Source organism: Letharia columbiana, assembly GCF_014066305.1.
Source record: "Letharia columbiana isolate WasteWater2 chromosome Unknown Sc0000008_s0, whole genome shotgun sequence".
NCBI lineage: Eukaryota > Fungi > Ascomycota > Lecanoromycetes > Lecanorales > Parmeliaceae > Letharia > Letharia columbiana.
The window spans coordinates 723,573-744,882 of record NW_023501044.1 but is presented as its reverse complement, the minus strand read 5'-3'; the positions used below and the strand labels follow the sequence as shown (position 1 = coordinate 744,882).

The following is a 21,310-nucleotide window of genomic DNA, read 5'->3' as shown; positions in this document are numbered from 1 at the left end:
ATAATCGCGCTATTTCTATATTATTATAATTTAAATTTAAAGCTATATCTTAAAATTAACGCTTTTAACTTTAATATAAAAATTATACTTTTATAATTAAATAAGAAATAATTATTAATAATTAATAATATTCTAATTTAGAAAAATAATTTCTATAAAGTAAAATTATAAGATTTATAATTAAGAGCTACTTGTTATTATAGTATTTATAAAATAATAATATTACTATCTAGAAGATAATACGTTTTATATTAAGATTCTAATAAATTATAATAATCTTAAAGACTTTATAAAGTAGAAGAAATTAAACTTTAGATAAACTCGTTAAACGCTAAAGTTAGCTATTTATAACTTTAAGATTTTTTATTAAATAGATAAATTAAACTCTATTAACTCGCTATCGCGACGCTTTAATTATAAAAAAACTTCGCTTATTAAATATTAAACTACTATTAATATTATAGAATAAATTTATACTTTAAATTAGCGATAAGTAATTATAAAGAAATAAGAAGATTATAGCGATAATAGCGTTTATATTTTATATTATTAATATTTAGATAATTATTTCTAAAAGAAAGTCTAAGATTATATAAGAGATTACTTATAACGTATTTTAAAGATTAATAAAAATATTAATTTAAGATTTATAAGTCTATAATAATTAAATAAACTCTTTTTAAATTAATATTAATAAGTTAGTGATTAAGCGTCACGTATATAATTAAATATAAATCTTAGATTTTAAGAAACTATTAAGATATAATAATCGCCTTTATATTTCTAAAAATAAGATTTTAAGAAAAGAGCTTATTAGTAAATATTATAATAATTTATTATTAAAATACTTTAACGCTATAAAGATATATAAACTATTTATTTATAAATATTATTAAAATAAAAGTCTAAAGTAAATTATCGATTATATTAAGATATATAATATTTATTAGCGAAATTAAAGCTTCGCGATATCGTCTATATAGCGAATTAAGCTCGCTTTTTATCGCTATTAAATTATAAAAGAAAATTTCTATAAACTTTATTATTGACTTATTAGCGAGTAAGTATAAGAATATTATTTATAATACTATTCTAATTATAATAAATTAATTTATAAAAATAATAAGATATATTTCTATATTTATTATAATCGATATCGCTTAGCTAATAAAAGTATTTTATTTTAAAATAGTATATCGCTATAATATATTAAATAATATTATTAATAATAGAGACTCTATATTTATTAATAGCTTCTAATTCGTTATTTACTTTTATTTTAAAATTAAGCGATATCTAAATATCGTCTTTTATTTATAAATCGATAAATAGATTAAGCGATAAAATTAGATACTAAAATACTTTTTATATATATTCGCTAATAATAAATAAAATATTTAAATAAAATAACTATTAATAATAGAGTTCGCTTATATAAATAATTAATATTTCTTTATTAAAATAATATTATTCTTTCTAATATATAAATATTATTCTAAAATTTATTAAAAGATTAAGAATAACTTTATTAAGAGAGAGATATTCGCTATAAATAATAGAATAAAGAAGTTATAAGTATTAAGAAATAAGATAATAAAGCGTTTTTATAGCGCGATTATAACTTAATTTAAATATTATAATAAAATATATTAATCTTAAAGCTATAAGATAGATAATTTAATAATATTAGCGATTAAGAATCTAAAGTAAAAATATCTAAATAAGAAGTTATCTTATAAATTTATAAAATTATTTTAAATTATAGATAAGATAGAGGCGTAGATATATTATCTACTTCTATTCTCGATATATAAAATTTATAATATCTTTTATATATCGTTATTTAAGTTTTATTATCTTCGCGATTATAATAATATAGCGAAAGTCTTTATATAAACTCTTAATCTTATTAATAATAATAAGCTTTAAAAGATTAAAGAAATTATTAATAAGATTAAATATAAGAAAGATATCTTAATATAAAGTTAAATAAATTAATTAAGATAAAGAGTATAATTAATAACTATTAGATAATAAACTTATTAATATTAACGAGCTAATTTAAATCTATAAATAAATAAATAATAAGCGAAAGTATTAAGTAATAAATAATAAGTCTCTTATTATTAAAGAGCTTAATTAATTATATAAATTAATAATAAGTAAGTAAAGACGATAATAAAATAAGATATAATTATTAATTAGATTAGATATATTTCTAGATAATACTTATACTACGCGTATACTTCTCTATACTTACTACTATTAAAATATAAATTAATAAAATAATTATATTATTTAATTATCTATTAAACTCTACTATAAAAAAAATTTATTATATTAAAATATATACTATTAATATAAATATATTTTTATCTAAAATAGCTATTAAAGAACTATCTAAAAATCTTACGCTAGCGCTATTATTAAAAAAAAGATTATTATTTAAATATTCTTCGCTATCTTAGTATTAGATCTTAAGTTAAATTTATTAATTTAATTCTTTAATAAGAAGATAATTAAAGTATAATCTTCGTATTAATATTTATCGATATTCGTTATATATCGATAAAGGCTCTTAAGCTTCTTCTTTAATAACTTATTTATTTTCTTTAATTTCTTTATACGCTTATATATCGCTATAAGCTAGTCTTAAAGATCTATAATTATAATAAAGATAATCGAAAGTTATTATTATTATATATTTCTATAATTTATATTATTAAATAATCTTTTTATTAAGCTTAATTCGTTAATAAGATAGCTTTTAAGATTATTTAACGCGATGATAGCGTTATATTAATTTTCTTATCTATATTTAAAGATATAGAGAGATTTTAATATAGCGATTAATATCGCGTCTTTTCGATCTTATAATTATTATAAAGAAGAGACTTATCTTAAATATATAAATTATTATCTTAATAAAAGTAAGTTCTATATAATAAATTAGATATTAGAATTTATTAATAGATATATATATAAAGCGATAATAATAGAAATAGTTAAGAGTTAGTAGTCGCGTCTATAAGACGACTATATACTTACTATTAAAGTTATTATTATTATTAAAAAAGAATATTATAAAATTATTAGTTTATATATTAACGCGATTAATAATAATAAGATATTTATAATAAAGAGAAGTAGATTACTAATATAATAAGATATATTATATTTATATTAATATTAATATTAATATTATAACGTTAAAGTAAGTACTTATAAGAGAGATATTAGAAGTTATAAAGAATAAAAATAAATAATTTAAAAGAGATTTTTATATTCTTTATTATAGCGCTATTATTAGTAAATAGTATCTAATAATATAGATAGTAGCGATATAATAATATTTTGCTATTATCTATAAGACCGCGTCGTCTAACTATTATTATTATTTCTACTATTATTATTAATTAATAATTAAGAATATTATCGCGAACGCGTCGCTCTATTAATTACTTTCTTTCGAATTTCTATAATAAAGATTATTATTACGTTACTTCGCTATAAACGTAATATATTATAAAAATAACGTTATCTATAAAAAAACTCTTCTCTCTTCTTTTATTTATTAAGATTTTTAAGATTTTATTATAAATTTTTAAATCTAATATTATTCGCTATAGAGGCTATTAACTAGCGCTATAAAAACGTTAATATTAAGCGTATTAACTTACTATAGATTATTATTAATTAATATTATAAAAGCGATATTATTCTCGAAGATAGTATTAATATTATTATATAATATATTAATAACGCGCCTACGGCGCGTAAGAGTTAATTCTATCGCGTTATTAAAATAATATTATAATCTTAATAGATTAACTCTTTTCTCTTATTTTTCTATTAGAGTTTAAAGGATTTTTTAATAAGTATTCTATTTTTACTTAGGCGTCTAAGAGATTAGAGTCTAGAAGAGAAGATAATTATTAGATCTAATACGTTATAGACCTTAACGCTACTTACGCTAAGACGTCGATATTATATATATTATATTAGAGTTTCTTTTAGAGTTTAATTTTAATAATATATCTTATATATCTTAGAGACTTAACGAATATAGATCTACTTTATATATCTCGAAGTTTTAATATTTCTTAGAGATTAGTTCTACTATTAAATATACTATTAAATTCTATAATACGACTCTTAGTTTAATATAGTAACTTATCGAGTACTTAACTATTAAATTTACGAACGATATTCTTATTATAAGAGTATAAAGTGTTACGAGCGTACCTCTATATCTCCCTTAATATATCATTTAGCCCTATGGCCTATTAGGGCCTAGCGTGTCTTAGTAGAGATATCTACTATTATCTAATATCTTCTATCTATATAGTTATTCGATATCTAGTTATCTTATTTAATATATCTATATTAATACTATATCTATATCGATTCTAATACTATAACTAGATTATCTCACTTACTATATTTAAATTAATAGACGAATTTAAGAAATCTATTAATAGGGGCTTTAGTAAGATACTAAGTTAAGTTATCGTATTTCTAAGTAAATCTATTATATAGATAATATATTATAAAGAGCATCTATCGAGATAGCGTAATGGTCTTATAACCAGTTAGAGGGATAAAGTAATTACTAAATTAGTTTATTTATACGACTAGCAAATTTAAAGAAATCGCTACTTAATTTAATAACTTATATAACGAATCCTCTAAGCGAAGTAAAAGCATTTAAAAGAACGATATTTAGACTATCTATGGTTTTTACGATAGCCTAAACGATCTATAAATCAAGGAAAAAAGTCCTTGTAAAATACTAATAAAAAAAAAAAAAAATTTCAAAACACCATTTTTCGAATTTGCAGTAAAGCCTCATAAAAGGTATTATAAGAAATTTTTCTATTCTCTCCTTCACTTAATGTTTATAATATTAAAGATTCGAGAGAAATAACGCAACTCTCTTCTCTTTCATTTTAAAATCATTATAAATTTCGAATATATAATTAAACAAGATGAATCGAGTTAGTAATCTCCTTACTTAGATATTTAATTATCGACAATTTTTACTATCTAACAATATAGCGAAGGATATCGCGGCTATTACAAATCTATAGTAGGTTATTAGTATCGATTAATTACGATAATTAAGCCGATAAGAAATCTAATTAATTTCTTATTATACTTCGCGATTTTCGCTATTAATAAGATTAATTTCGAGATATAGTTAAATAATATATCCGATCTTAAGGCTAAGAAGAATAAGATAATAGATTAATAAGATAAGATCTAATAACGCTTAGAGTAAGTTAGTATTAAGGTTAAGAAGCTATAAGAATAAAATAGAGAGCTTCGATAATAGCTAATAGCAATACGGTTAAGTATACTTAAGAATCTATAAATTACCTCTAAGATATAAGCGTTAACCTCAATAAAGCTCGCCTAAGTTTTATATTCTATTTATAGAAAAGAGAAGTTAATTAAGCTATCGAATTCTCTCTTCTTTATTAACGATAAAGACTTCGTATATAGAAGAATTAATTAGTTAAAATAGAAGGAAAAGTTATTAGATAATAAGAATTACTACTCTATTAAGACGTCTTAAATTACCTATCTTCTATTACGTATAGATAGGAAAGCAATCTCTTATACTCTAAATAGGAGACATAGAGAGTATTATAAACCTCTATATATTAGTTAGCGAGGTTATAGACCAGCTAACTAAGATCTATAAAGAGATAAATCGTCGTAAGAAGATAAGACGTAAATACGATTCTCTTTAATAGATAATCTAGCCCTTTAATAGATTCTATATAGAACTCGTCAGACTCGATTTTATATTTAACTATAATGAAATCTATCTAAAGGATAATTTGAATACTAAGCTACGAATATATACCCGATTTTACTTCGTTTTTATAGCCCTTTCTAATTATAAATCTATGCCCTTAAGGAATATTAAGAAATACCTTATAAATAACGATAATTTATAGCGCGTAGGCTATAAATTACGTCTAGCTTAAATCGTTAATAAAATAACTTCTAAAACTACCGTAACTCGAATAAGAAAGATGGTTACCGCTATAATCGAGGATCGTATATCTTCCGCTATTATATCGAGTGCTTATATCTTAAGTATCTTTTAGAGTATACCGAAGGCGATAATCGATATAGATTCGAGAAACTTAATATATTTTAATTATAAGAAGATAGACTATATAAAACGCGATTATTTAGTATAGGAATAGACTAATACTAGTAAGAAGGCCTTATAGAAGATAAGAATCTACGAATTTACTATCGATAATAAATATAAGATAAATCTACTAGTCGACGCTTATAAAGCCTTTAAGAATTCGAGAAATAAATAGCCTCTATTAAAGTTACGGTAAGGAGAACTTATAATATATATCTACTAAATACTTCTAATAATTTTTTAATACGTCGTCCTTTTAGAATATAAGTGATACTATCGTTATAGAGACGAAAATACTTGCTTTAGAATACTCTTGTCGACAGTAGGTATATTGGGATATATATAGTTATTAATAAGTTCTTAATTTATAGAATTTATAAAGAATTGCTATTAAAACCGGTCTTACTATTAAAACCTAAATCTTTAAAGAATTACAATAGCCAAATCGCAAAGAAGCCTATTACTCTATTATTTACTTTTGATAATAATAATAAATAGTTATCGAGAGGGAACGTGTTCTATACTTATCGCCCCTATTATATATAATATGATTTTAAGAAAATCATAAATAAATAAGTATAGAGATGCTCCTCGATATGATGAAAGATAAGATTCTTTTTATATCGGATCGCTATAATTATAATAATAACGAGATCTCAATAGCGAAGGATCTCGCTATCTTATTAAATCCGAAATCGAAACTCCTTACTCTATAGATTATCTTAAGAAAAGAACCTCCCCCTTAATCCACATGTGATGACGACTCGGATACTACTATCGACTTAGACGTCTCTAGCGAATCAACTAATAAGAAGAGGTCTATATCTACTTCTAGAAACGTAAAATAAAAATGAGATATAAATCCACAATTTATTAATATCGTCGAAATTGATGTTATATTATACTATTAATTAGCGCGTAATAAGGAAAATCGACTGTTTACTCTTATTATAAATGAGATCTATAACTCGTTATTAAAGAAGTTATCTTCTTCGAAGAAATTACGTAATCCTCGCATATCGGTTAATAAGCTATATCTTTATAACTTAGAAAAGAAATATAAAAGGTACTATGGATCGAATTACTCTATTTAAATCAGCGCTATCAAAGTCGTTAACCTTAAAAATATTAAAAGGAAACTCCTTACCGAGTATTACGATTATTTAAATATTTTCGATAGAATAAAGATAGATAAACTATTACCACACCGCTCTTATAATCATAAACTGGAGTTTATTAAGATTAATACCGCCGGCCTATTAAAGAGTTAAGTCTATTTTATATTCGAATATAAGTTAAAATAAATTAAGAAGTATTTGAATAAGCATCTAAAAAAGAACTTTATAATATCTAGTCATACTTTATTTATATCCCTTATTTTATTTATCAAGAAACTAAATAGGGGTCTACGCTTTTATATGGACTATTAAAGACTAAATATTATTATCAAGAGAAATCGATATCTAATTTCGTTAATAGATAAGATTCTCGCGAGAATTTAGAGCTATAAATATCTTACTCGATTAGATATTATAGTCGTATTTAATAAATTATATATATACCTCGATAGTAAGAACTTTATTATATTCATTATCTTCCTCGGCGTATATAAGTATTAAGTACTCTTTTTTAGTCTAATTAATAATCTAATTACCTATTAGTAGTATATAAATAATATTCTATTTAAGTATCTAAATGACTTCTACTAAGTTTATCTTAATAATATTCTTATTTATAGTCGATTAAGAAAGAAATACGTTACGTATATTTGAAAGATTCTTTAGAAGCTATAGGAGGTTAAATTGCAGATAGATATTCTCAAATACGAATTTCATATTTAAGAGACGAAGTTTTTAGGTCTTTTTATTTCGATTAATAGCCTTCGAATAAATTCTATAAAAATTTAAGCTATTATTGAATAATTTATCTCTATTAATTTAAAGAAGATATAGGCCTTTATTAACTTTTACAACTTCTATCATCAATTTATAAGAGACTTTTCGAAAATCGTAAAACTAATAGTAAAACTTATAGTTAAAAAAGCGATATTCGATTAATTATCGGCCTATTAGAAAGTCTTTTATTTGCTAAAGGTAGTTATTATAAGAGCTTCGATTTTACGCTATTTCGATAGATCGAAGAACGCTATACTCGAAACGAATTCTTCTAATTACGTTAACGATAGTGTTTTATTCTAATATAATAATAATGAAGTCTTATATTCGATAGCTTTCTATAGTAAGAATCTTATCTTAACTAAATGCAATTATTAAATCTATAATAAAAAGTTGCTGGCTATTATTCGCTATCTAAAACACTAGTATTCTAAGTTAAAATATATCGATATCTCTATTAAGATCTTTACGGATTATAAAGACCTAATATACTTTACTAAAGAAAGAGACCTAAGCCGTCACTAGGCCCGCTATTTAGATATACTATTCGAATTTAATATTAAAATTATCTATCGCCTAAGGCCTTAGAATATTAAGATTAATATATTTATATATATAGCCGGTTTTAAGTTAGATAGCTCTAAAAACGAATGCTTAAAGTAGTAATATTAGATAATACTTATATCTAATCGTTTAGAACTTAATAATAACAACGTCGAGATATATATTATCAACAACTCTATCTTCCATAGAATAGTCTAAGAAAACAAGACTAATAAGTTATATAACGAGATTTGTAAGGCAATTACGAAAAATAAGAATAAACTCCGTAGAGTTACGCTTAATAAGTGCTTTATAAAGAACGAGATACTCTACTATAGAGATCGCCTATAAATATTAGAAGATCTATATATTAATATTATTCGCGAAGTATATAATTAGCTCTTATATAGATATTTCGATATAGTCTATATCTATAAGCTACTTAAGCGAGAATACTATTAGCGAGGCATAAAAGTTATAGTTTCTATCTATATTCGAAACTACTACGTCTACTATAGATCTAAAACCCCTTATAATTAAGAATATAATCTATTATAACCTCTATCAATTTCTTAAAAGCGATAATAAAATATCTCGATAGACTTCGTAACGAGTTTATTTATATTCGATAAATATAACGCTATTTAGATAGCGATAGACCGACTTACTAAGAAACGCTACTATATCGCATACTCTAATATAGAGAAAAAAATTATAATCGAAAAGACGATTAATATATTACTTAAAAAGGTCTTTCGCTTATACGATCTATCGACGTCGATAGTTTTAAATAGAGGCTCTTAATTTATATTAATAATATAAAAAGTCTTTTATAAACGACTAGAGATTAAGGCTAAGTTATTAATAGTCTTTTACTTCAAAATCGATAGATAAACTAAATAGGCTAATTAGAATATAAAACGTTACCTTCGAACGTATTATAATTATATATAAGACGATTAGTCTAGATAATTACTTATCACCGAGTTCGCTAATAATAATACTACTTTCGCAGCTACGGGTATTCCATTATTCTTTATAAATAAAGGCTTTCACCCTTAAATGAGTTTTAGCTTAGATATTATCGACTATAACACTATTTATAAACGCCTTAATATTATCTAAGCGAAGAATATTATCGAGTATATATAGTAAATTCTTAATTATATTTAAAGTAATATAGATCGCGCTTAAAAGGCTATAATAATCTAAACTAATAAGCGATAATAGAAGGTTACTTTTAAAGTAAACGATATAGTCTTTCTTAATAGTAAGAATATTATCTTAGATTAATTATCTCGAAAACTAGATAATAAGAGATATAGTCTATTTAAAATTATAGGTCTTATAGAAATCTTATATCGCTTAAAGCTCTCAATAAGCATAAAGATTCATAATATTTTTTACTCTAATCTCTTAAGTCTTATATTAATAAACTTCTTATCTAGATAGATTAATTCTCTATCGAAGTATATTATTATTAAAAGCCGAATTGAATAAATAATAGAGGAGATTATCGCCTTTAAATTTATTAATAGCCGATTTAAATATCGGGTGAAATAAGAGAATCTTGATAATAATCTTAAATGATATAACTCGAATAATAGCGAATTCGAAAACTATTAAGATATAATTGACGATTTCTATAAATAATATTCGAAAGTAACCTACTAGAGACGATAATACCTCGAATATCGCGTTTTTAAACAAATTAGAACCGTTCGATATTTATAATAGCTTTATCTTTTTTCGCGTTCATAATTCGATTTCTTAGATCTATATTGTTTTATAATAGCCTCAATTTAAGTCTATTAAGCCGACTCCCCTTATTAATATAACTCTTAATATATTCTAAGGCCATATTAGATTATATACGAATTTTACTATCGCCGTCGCTAGGCATAATTAATATTAATTAAATTATTTATTACAAAGAGATCTACGTTAGACTAATTTAATATTAAATTAAAGTTTAACGTCTATAACTCGATTCGATTCGAGACCTCTCGATTAATTAAGTCGCACTATTTTATTAATATTCTTTACGCTAGAATATCAATTTGAGAATTACTATTACCTACCAAAACACTTATAATTACCACTCGCCTATTACCACATCGATTTCTTTTAGACTAAAACTCTTATACTCGCTATACCTCTAACTAGCGACGATATCAACGCAAAGATCAAGATATAAGCTCTCGCTATCTATACTGCCGCTAAGAAAGACCGTAGTGTTAAAGATCCTAGATATCAAAAGTTCTTTATTATTTAATCAATTTTCAAGCGAGCGTGTATATATACTATTTTTACTACTCTTCTACTTACTAATTATAAGAGTATAATTCTATAAGAGGGGGGGTAGTATTACGAGCGTACCCTGCATCTCCCTTAATATACTATTCAGCCCTATGGCCTATTAGGGCCTAGCGTATCTTGATAGAGACATCTGCTATTATCTAATGTCTCCTATCTATATAGTTATCCGATACCTAGTTATCTTATTCAATATACCTATATTAATACCACATCTGTATCGATTCTAATATAAAGAATTACTCTAGATATATAGAAATTAGCTATTCGATATAGACTAAGATTATTATAAATAGTATTAATTAGCTAAGTAATAAAGTTATCTAATAGCTACTCGATAGATTAATTAATAGCTTCTTATTCTTCGAAGCTTATTAAGATACTATTATCTATATCTAATAGCGTTTAAGCGAATTTCTCTATATTAGTCTAGCCTTAATTAGTTAGATTAAAATTTCGAAGTCTTATATTTTCTATTAGCTTAAGAATTTAAATATAATTTTAAAGATAGAATATCTTTAACGTAGTTTAAGCGATGCGATCTAACTTAATATTCTTAATAACTAAAAGAATTTAATAAAAGTTATTATAGAAGTATATAACTATATTATTAAAAGAAGTAAGATTCTTTCGAATATCTTAAAGTATATAATCGACGATCTTGATATCGTAGCGGTTTTATATAGAGATCTCGTTCTAGAAGATAAGCTTAATCGCCTTTAATAACTAAGTTAAATTAGACTCTATTAATATATCGTAATTAAACTAAATAATAGTATTAAGAGAAATCTTAAAGCGAGAATAAGCGATAGTATTATTTTAAAGAAGAATAGAGGTAATACTAGATGAAGCTATAGCAATAGCTATTTTAGAGTTATTTCGTATTTTTCGTAATACGATATTCTAAAGTATAGTCTTATCGATATCTTTATAGTTATCGAGAAAGAAGAGTTAGCTATTAAAATAAGAGATCGCGTTTTAAATAGCGTTAGCTATAGTGATTTAATTATTATTAAAACTCGTCTATATTTAATTTTAGATATTAATTCGATAATTACGTACTTCGCGTAGAAGTCGATTTCGATTATTAATATAATACTATTCGTAGTTTTATTAAATCGCGAATAGACTAAAGTCGATAGTAAGACTAATATCCTTTATAGAGCTAATATTATTTTTCTCTAAGCGAATTTAAATTAAATGAAGATAGAAGTCTTCGACGATAGTTTACTTATATTATATATCGTTTAATAGAGAAAGAGTATAATACTAAGTCTAAAGAATATAAATAAGATTATTAGATAATTTAAATAAAGAATAATAAGTATTAGTTAAGAAATGTACGTAAAGTACGAGTAAAGAATTAAATTATTTACGGGTAAAAAAAGAAAAATACGTCTAGCGCGAAAAGTTTTAATAGCTAAAAAAAGAATACTATATTAAAAAAAGTCGCGATATTTTAAAACTATCGTTAGCGCGGTAATCTTCTTATTCTATAGCTTAAAGTACTTTAACTTATTAAAGATATTATTAAGAAAAAATATATCTAGCGCGAAAAGTTTTAATATATAAAAAAAGAAATACTATATTAAAAAAAGTTATAATGTTTTAATACTATCGTTAGCGCGATAAGCTATTTATACTACGCTTAAAGTATTTCTACTCGATAAAGAAGAAATTATCTATATATCTTAATTTATAATTATTTTATAGATTTAGAGAGTTATCGAGCTTATATTATAGTAGAATTATTATAAAGAGATCTCGTAAGTAGTATTCTCTCTTTTAGATCGCTACTTTATCTAATACTTAATTTTATTCGATATTATTATAAAGTAAGTCTCTCGCTATATAGATACTATAATAGAAAGAAAGAATATTATCGTTTATTATATATAAGTCTTCGAAGAATATAGAGTTCGATATATTTAGAAGGAGATATCGTAGATAGAAGAGCTCTCTAGTATTTGAATTAATATAGTATATTCTTATAATAATATTTCTACGCCTCTAACGTAAACTTTATTCGAATATATCTCGCTTATTCTTTTTCTAGATATATTATATCGATAGATTAATATAGAAGAAGTCTTCTATTTATCTTTTCTATCGACGTAGTTAATTTAGCTAAAAGAAGACTATTAGCTTAGTCTAGCGTTTATATTCTATATTAATTATATGAAATAAATTATTATTATTATTAAATATTACGCTCTATTAATTTAAGAGATAAATAAATAATCGTTTAATAGAAGAATTATAATTATGTAATTTGAAGCTAAAAATCCTTTAATAGACTTTTATAGAGTTTATTTATCGTATGTCTTAATACTCTTAAATCTTATCTATCTAGTCTAGCCCTATATCGTTCTAATCTATATCGCTTTTACGCTTTATTCGAAGATTAATCTAATCGCTATTCTTATAAATATATTTAAAGATATATTTATAGACTTTAATATTAGCGTAGATCTCTATATTAATATAAGCGTTATACTTAATTAATAAATAGAGACTATAAGATATTATCTAGTAATTCTACTTAAATTTATCGTTTAATATCTTAGTAGATCTATATCGATAATATATAGAATACTCGAAGTCTAGTTTAAAGATAATATAGTCGCTAAAGTTCTTCGAAAATCGCTTACTATATATGTTCTTATCTGAGTTTTAATAAGATGAAATAATATCTATTCTACTAGTAGTATATTAACTATAGTTCTTATAGAGTATATATTTATAGAGTATATATCTAGTGACGGTCGTATAGAGATTGAAAAATAGACTTTAATTAGGAATCTTAGTATTAATAGCGGCGTTAATCTTAGCGGCGCTGAAGAATCGGTCTTTAGGGTATAAAATGATAAGGATATAGGTATGTGGTAGGCCTTATTTTTGAAATTCAATGGTGTAGGCATGGGCCGAAACTCGACCTGTTGCCCGCAAAGTCAGTTAGAGTTAGATTTCAACCGGCCATGCTTCGCCCTTATAGAGGTGAAAAAAAATGGACGGTATCGCAGGGCTAACCGATAGGAATTACGGCGTATAGTGGGTTAAATCGTATTAGAAGCACTCTTAGGGACTGTAACCTACACTAATTATCTAACTGATATATCGCCTAAGAGGCTACTCTACTAAATGAAATGAGGGAGAGCTACTGTACTGTAATAGAGGGTAAGAAGAATAGAAGTATACCTAGCATCTTCCCCTTTAGAATATCGTTTATAAGGGCCTTTAGCTTTAATCTAAATATCTTAGTAATCAGATTAGGCTGATTAGTAGCGTATTCGTCGAGTAAGAGATTTTCGATAATCTCGATTTATTTTGAATTATAGGTAAAAGTCGTAAAGAGATTTAGCTGACTAAACTTAATAAATAGAATAATAATATCTTAATAGAGTTATTTTATAAATTATAGGTCTTCTTAATAGAAGAAAGAAAGAATAATACGTTATTTATTAGTCTAATTATCTATAATAGCTTTATCGATATAAGTATTAACGATTATTTAATAGATATTAACTCGAATAATCTTCTAATTTATCTTTAGTTAATAAAGTTTATTACTTTTAATAACTATATAGATATCGTAGATGAAATACTATAGTAGTTTATCGTAGTAAAGAAAACGATTAAACTTATTAGAATAACTCTATATTATATATTTATAAGAAGTTAGCGATTAATAGAATAGAAGAAATAAATAAAATAGATCTATAATATAAGATAAGCGTTACTTATTTAGAACTATCTCGTTTAATAGTTTCTTTAATTTATAAGATAACTTTATCGTTTCTATTACGCTAAGTAAGAAGGCTTCTATTTAATATAATATCTATATTAGATATATTATTATACTATAACTATTTATCGAATAGAAAAATAAGAGAATAGCGTAGAGGTATATAGACTAAATGCTAATATGAAATATTAAATCTCTTATTACTTCGAGCTTCTATTAATATATTTCTAATCTTAGATATACTTAGTAAGTTATCGATATTACTCTTCTAGATAATAGCGATCTTATCTAAAGTAGAACGATTATAGATATATAAATTATAATATTATAGATTCTTATAAAGTAGCTTATAATCTCATATATTTAGATCGACTTTTAGTCTTTTAGATATCGATTTAAGAGCGTTAATATAGAGATTAATACTTTTAAGATTTATAGCTATTTTACGATAAAGCGTCTAATTAATATAATTATAGTAGCTATATCTAGTAAAGTTAGTATAGAAAACGCGGTTAAAAGAAAGTTATACTATATTATAAATTAATCTTAGATATTATTTATAATATAGATTTAGCTAAATATCGATTTTTCGTTCTTTAAAGACGCTAGAGTAGATATATAAGTAGTAATTACTTTCTGAATTTTATATATATATAAGGCGATTAAATAATTAATAATAATCTACTATAAAGCTATAGAGATCGTATTATTATACTAAACGCTATAATAACGAAATTCTTTACTATTATTAATAAGATTCGAGATTTCTAATATTAAAGAGTAGAGAATTTAATTAATAATATGCTCGCTAAAATTAATCGAATCGTTTATACTCGTTTCGACGCCCTTATAGCCTTATTCTATATCGTCTATCTTATCTATTTTAGATATATCGACTTTAATCTTTTCGCTATCGCAGTATTACTCGACTATCTTATCTTTTTATAATATTATATTATAGTAATCGTAAATCTAATCTATAAAATTTAAATTATATTATATAGACTCTATAATATATAAGTAACGCGCGATATAGCTAATAAGTCTTATTAAAGACTAAGTAGAATTTAAATAAGAGTTAAAAGATAGACTGAAAGAACGTAGGCTATCGAAATTATTATTAAAGAAGTCTGCTAATAGATCTCATAATAGAGGGTCTTCGATAGCGTCTTCCTCTTATTTAAAAGCTTTTTCTTAACGATATTCAGAATCTAACACGCGTTGAGAGGCTTTAAAATAGGGTAATAAAGAATGAATAGAAGAGAAAGACGCGTTTTAGAAGGTAGCATCGCTGAGTTAAAAGGCACTATCGCTAACTTAAGAGAAATCTATAGAGGAGAACATATCCGTTCGGGCTCTTTTAAAGGATTTTCTAGCGCGTTTATAGTCAGTAGTAGATAGCTATTAAACTTACTTATAGCCTCGATTACTAGTAATAATAAATTCGTCGAGAGACGACTTAAAGGCGTTAGTAGAGGCTCTAAGAGATGAAAAAAGAAGTATATATATCTTAGATATTTAGTAACCTTTAGACGAGAGGTATCGAGAATAAATATATTTATCTTAATTTTTTTTTTTTTTTTTTTTTTTTTTTTTTTTTTTTTTTTTACCCCTATTATTCCTTTTCACAACACCAGCTAGGTCGTGCATAGACAATTGAAGAAAACTTGGGAGTAGTACCATGTCTCACGTCTATTACCCATCATTGCTAGATAGACAAAACTACACACTTCCATACGCTTCTTTCTCTATTATGTTTATACAATCGTTCCACTTCATCCGTGATTATATTGCGTATCTATTCTAAGCCACATTCCCAGGGCAACACTGTAAGATATTTACTAGACTAGATTCCCTCCTTAGCTAGATCATCATCATCCATACTGAGCGGATTCAAGGTTCGATGAATGTTCGATGGCAAGTCATTCATAATATAGTAGTATCGTACATTTAGACTCTGTGCGCATGGCTGAAGAATGGGCTTTTCCATGCCATTTCAAAAGTATCCCATCCTTCGCGCTGCTCTCCATTTGCTGTTGACGACCACAACCCACAACGCCCGCCTAATGATTCCATGCCAAAAATATCCTCCCAATGCTGCTTCAACGAAGGCATATTTCTTATATTCACAAAGTAAATGGAGGGGATCGCGTAAAATCATCGTTATGCACTATGCTGGGTATCGTATTCATGTCTCGACCGGGGATCATCTGCCACGGCCGCATCATAGCTAGGTATAGGTGGCCTTGGTGAATCAGGCCGCATGAGAGGTCTTTCCTCACCATCGTCATCGCTGCCTTCGCTGCTTCTTCGGCTGTTCTCATGAGACCCCTCCGGACTTGTGTACTCGGGTGGCGGCGCCGAGAAATCTTGCGGATCATGGGCAGTTACTTGCTGGTCCAACACTCCGTCTGCTCGTTCCGCACTCCTACTAGTGCCCTCACCCACATCCTCGTTCGACGGTATATGGGCCAATTGCGCGAGGGAAATCTCCGTTGGTGACCGTTGTGGACCGGGACTCATTGGCGGAGCAGTTCTTATATTCCCGCTCCGCGATCTTCCATGCCCGTAAGTTGGCTGGCTCTGTCTCGTGCCGTCTCTTCCAGCTTCCAGCAGTATACTGCCTTGCTCGCTGCCGTACGGTGGCGGCGGCGCAAGACTACCGGTCATTGGAGCCAGGCCCCATTTCTTGACATTCGCTTCAATAAAAACGAACCCGCTTTGACCAAAATTGACATGCACGGTGCAGGGACCATTTGCGCCCACTGTTGGGAAAAAATTCTGTGTCTTCAAGCCATGAGCTACATCGTCTAGCTTCTTGCCGTTCCGTGTGAAAAAGACGCTTCCGGTTCGTGGTCGATAGCCGACACCTATGACATCGCCTTGTACGTACTCAGGACCATAACTGGTTGGCGTAAATGGTTGGTTGTAGCGCCGTTGGCCGGTCGAGGTGTAGGCTATTGAGGATTTGTGCCAGCCTGAATAGAATTAGTGCAATGTTTTGGATCAACTAGACCCAGACAGACATACCCGGTAGTCTGAAGAGGGGATATGGTTTTGTCGATACACCGATACTGATCAAAGAAGAATCGGGCTTATCATACACTTTGGCTTCCCAATAGTAAACCTCGTTCTGTTTCGGTATGGGCAGATTGCTTTGGACACTACATTCAGAATCAAAAAACTCGATCTCCGTTCGGCCCTCGACAAAGCAGTTCGCAATCTCGAGCTCGGGCTCAAATTCCCATGCGGACACGCCCTTCTCCTGGATTGCAAGGTACTGTGAAAGTGAAATGTCCGTAGGCAAAGTCTCGGGCGGATTGGCTTGGATGAATGCTATATCAAGGGCATCAGGAAGGGATGATGGAGACTCATATGGCAAGAAGGTCCACAGCGTACCTTTTGCTCTGAGATACTCCACTCGTTGCAGATCATCCATGTCCTCTAAAGCATCGGCCTCCTCTCTTGCCAGCGCCTGCTCATCGTCATACTCGCCCGGTCTTCCTATGCGATCTAAGAAGATGCGTCCTCGACTGGTGTATCTAAAGAAGTAAAAGATGGCGAAGACGAGGACGACGAAGGCGGCTGAGCCGAAAGCGGAGAGCATGCCAATGAGGATGCCCTTGCCTGTCGAGCCATCGTTGCTATTGACATTAGTCAGGATTTTGGTGGTGTCATGAGACGATTCCCGCCACGAAGACGTATGGTCTGTAGGTGACGGAGTAGTGTGGAAGGATGACGTTGAAACAGTGGTAGGGGAGAGTGCAATATCTTCTTCCATCATTCCTAGCCCATGCTATTGGACCATGAGGAAGAGTGCGGCAAGAGGTGCTTTTGCTTGTTAGAAAAATGCTTTTGATGTTTATGAGGTATGCGGTGGATGTGCTGAAAGTCGTGTGCTGCGGAGGTGGGGATTTTGCGTCTGTGGTCGACCGTAGAGGCGACGGCGGCACCGCGGCTAGATTGGACTCGAATTATGGAGTAGTACGATTACAGAGCTCTGAAGAACACGTTCGCTCATTATCCTGGGCCAATCATGTTACATGATTTCCCTCAAAACACAGTACTAGTACCGCCTCGACCTCAAAGCTTCTGAATAATCTCACGAGTCCGTTCGATAGCAAACATCGTAAGCCATACTTTGATGAAAGAATGGCGCAGAGGGGCTTCGAAATCAAATGTTTCGGGTGGAGGGATAGCAAAATATCCAGGCAAGTCGTCCACGGTCGAGCTGACAGCAGGGAGATATTGACGTGGACGAAGCCAAACTTCATGCTCAGAATGCCGTTCATCACTTGCAAGTCTCAGAGGCGTACGGGTTATTTTATTCTTATTTCGTCTGATCTCTATTCCTTCCTGAAAGTAGGACTTGTCTTTCGTCTTCACCACTACTCCAACGAGTTATTTCATTATCTCAGATCCGTGTTCTGATGGAGCAAGGCTGACTCCGAATCTGCGATAGTCTAATATACCTCCAAGGTAGATATTCCATTTTCAGAGCGATTCGAAACAAGGCACTCATTCAGCCATGTATCTTCAGCCCAACGTAAGCTTTACATCGAAGAGAGCGACATGACTTATCCCTTTCGACAAAGACGGTGAGGGAGGACGTTCATGAATTTTGCCTTTACTGCCAGAATGTTTTGTTGCCAAGAACAAGGTATTTCCATTATTTGAGTGGGGTCAATGAACCTGATTGCTACATGACATATGATATCGAGCAAGGTCTTTCGACCTTATATATCGCCCCAATAACCGCTCAAGGTGTCATCTGGTTTGGCAGAGGTTCCACTTTAGAGGAAGCCGAAGACAGGTTGGTCAAATGTTTCCCTCGTTTCTCCCGGCGCTTAATGGCGTCCGAACCAGATATGACTTCGATGCCTTCAAGATTCACCACTTCTATGCCTACTGATATCGAGCATTGGCTTGTCGCACATCACCAGAAGAAAGTCTATGTGCTTCGTGAAAGCCAGAATATGAAAGGGCTCCTCCCAGACTTCTTGAAGCCAAACTATGACACGCATTCATTACTGCTTGCTCTCGATGCTTCTCGTGTGATCAAAGGTGACGACGAGATTGATCTCATACGTAGAGCAATCAAAGTGTCTTCACTAGCTCATCGTACGGTCGTGCACCATATTACGTCCCTGGAATCTGAGGCAGAAGTTCATGGTACATGTTTTCGGAGTCCATCTTTCCTCTGGACCAAGTCTTGAGTCCCGAGACATGTCTTGGGGGTTTTTACTCTGTAGAAACGTTCCGAGGCGCAATGCAACCCCTCGAATACGCAATACTGACTTCGAAATTATAACCAGCTCTTGACCTGGACGTTTGTATAGCTCATGGTGCAGATTGGCAAGCATATCCGCCCATCGTTGCCTCAGGAGCAAATGCTTCCATCCTGCACTATACGGACAATAATGGAAGTCTCAAAGGCAAGGGTCTGTTATGTCTCGATGCAGGATGTGAATGGAAATTTTATTCGAGTGATATAACGTACGTAGGATCCGAGTCTAGATTTTGCCTCTTTGTTTTTGTCAAGTTGATATGTCAGCTTCAAGACGTATTCCAGGCTTGATTTTCTCTCTTGAACAGACAATGCTGATCCCGAGGTCTTTGTTCAGTCGCACATTCCCGCTTGCGGCAATGGATGGCCGAGCAAGGAGGTCGCTGAGACCTATGCTATTGTGGAGGAGATGCAAGAAAGATGCATTGCGATGCTGGGGCCTGGAGTTCGATACCTGGATGCATTTTACCTTGCTGATAGGATAGCGATAGAAGGTCTCATGCGGCTAGGGATACTAAGAAAAGGCAATATCGAGAAATTATTGAGGACTGCTGTGAGCAAGGCTTTCTTCCCACATGGATTAGGCCACCACATGGGCCTTGATGTTCACGATGTCAGCGCAAAACCGATCTTGAGTTTCTGCGGAGGCGAGGAACAATCAATGATTGAATTCAGTGAGAAGAGCCCATTGAGGCTCACGAATGAGTTTATGGCTCCATGCACGTCAGATGCAGCACCCTGGCAACCAGGAACGGTCATCACAGTAGAGCCAGGAATCTGTATGTTTGAAGATGGCCGAGTAACAGCGAGAAGCTGATCTGGAACTGCAGCTTTCTCTCGTTACGCCCTGGAAACAGTACACCTACCCAACCCAGAAGTTTCGAAGTTCATCGACGAAGAGGTACTGGAACGGTACATGCATGTTGGAGGAGCCAGAATAGAAGACGATATACTGATAACCAAACACGGGTATGAGAATCTGACATTGACGCCAAAAGGTAAAGAGATGCTGGACATCATTCGAGATGGAGCGGAATGTCACCATGGAAATGGATGCCCGTTTAGCATGGATGCCGTGCGGCGATCCTAACTCGCTGGCCGCTCAAGAAGGATTTTCCGTTGCCCCTGTTCTTGACGCTTGGAAATATAGTATACAATACCCTCACCAGAGTCTTCGTAGGGCACAAAACTTCACTCAACCAGTGCTGGGCTCCAGCTTGCCTTTGGCGCTCAGGAGTCAAGCTGAAGTTTTTGTATTTACGGACAGATCGACGAATGATAAGACGTGTTGGTTTTTGTAGTCTTGCTGGTGTGCGAAGGCTATTTATCCATAAAGATATCTTACTTGCCTCTCA

The 21,310-nt window shown here is 29.5% G+C and overlaps 3 protein-coding genes across 3 annotated transcripts; 2 read left to right on the top strand and 1 right to left on the bottom strand.

The window, feature by feature from the left end:
- Window positions 1-16,831: 16,831 nt before the first annotated feature.
- HO173_003474 (uncharacterized protein) lies at window positions 16,832-18,452 on the bottom strand (the record flags this gene model as incomplete). The annotated part of the gene is made up of 3 exons (XM_037305400.1): window positions 16,832-17,646; window positions 17,699-18,312; window positions 18,370-18,452. 3 exons carry the CDS (start codon window positions 18,450-18,452, stop codon window positions 16,832-16,834), a joined length of 1,512 nt encoding a protein of 503 aa, XP_037167808.1.
- A 1,084-nt stretch (window positions 18,453-19,536) lies between these two features.
- Window positions 19,537-20,246, top strand: HO173_003473 (uncharacterized protein; the record flags this gene model as incomplete). Its single annotated transcript, XM_037305399.1, has 2 exons — window positions 19,537-19,840; window positions 19,984-20,246. 2 exons carry the CDS (start codon window positions 19,537-19,539, stop codon window positions 20,244-20,246), a joined length of 567 nt encoding a protein of 188 aa, XP_037167807.1.
- A 139-nt stretch (window positions 20,247-20,385) lies between these two features.
- HO173_003472 (uncharacterized protein) lies at window positions 20,386-21,045 on the top strand (the record flags this gene model as incomplete). The annotated part of the gene is made up of 2 exons (XM_037305398.1): window positions 20,386-20,734; window positions 20,786-21,045. 2 exons carry the CDS (start codon window positions 20,386-20,388, stop codon window positions 21,043-21,045), a joined length of 609 nt encoding a protein of 202 aa, XP_037167806.1.
- Between the last annotated feature and the right edge of the window lie 265 nt (window positions 21,046-21,310).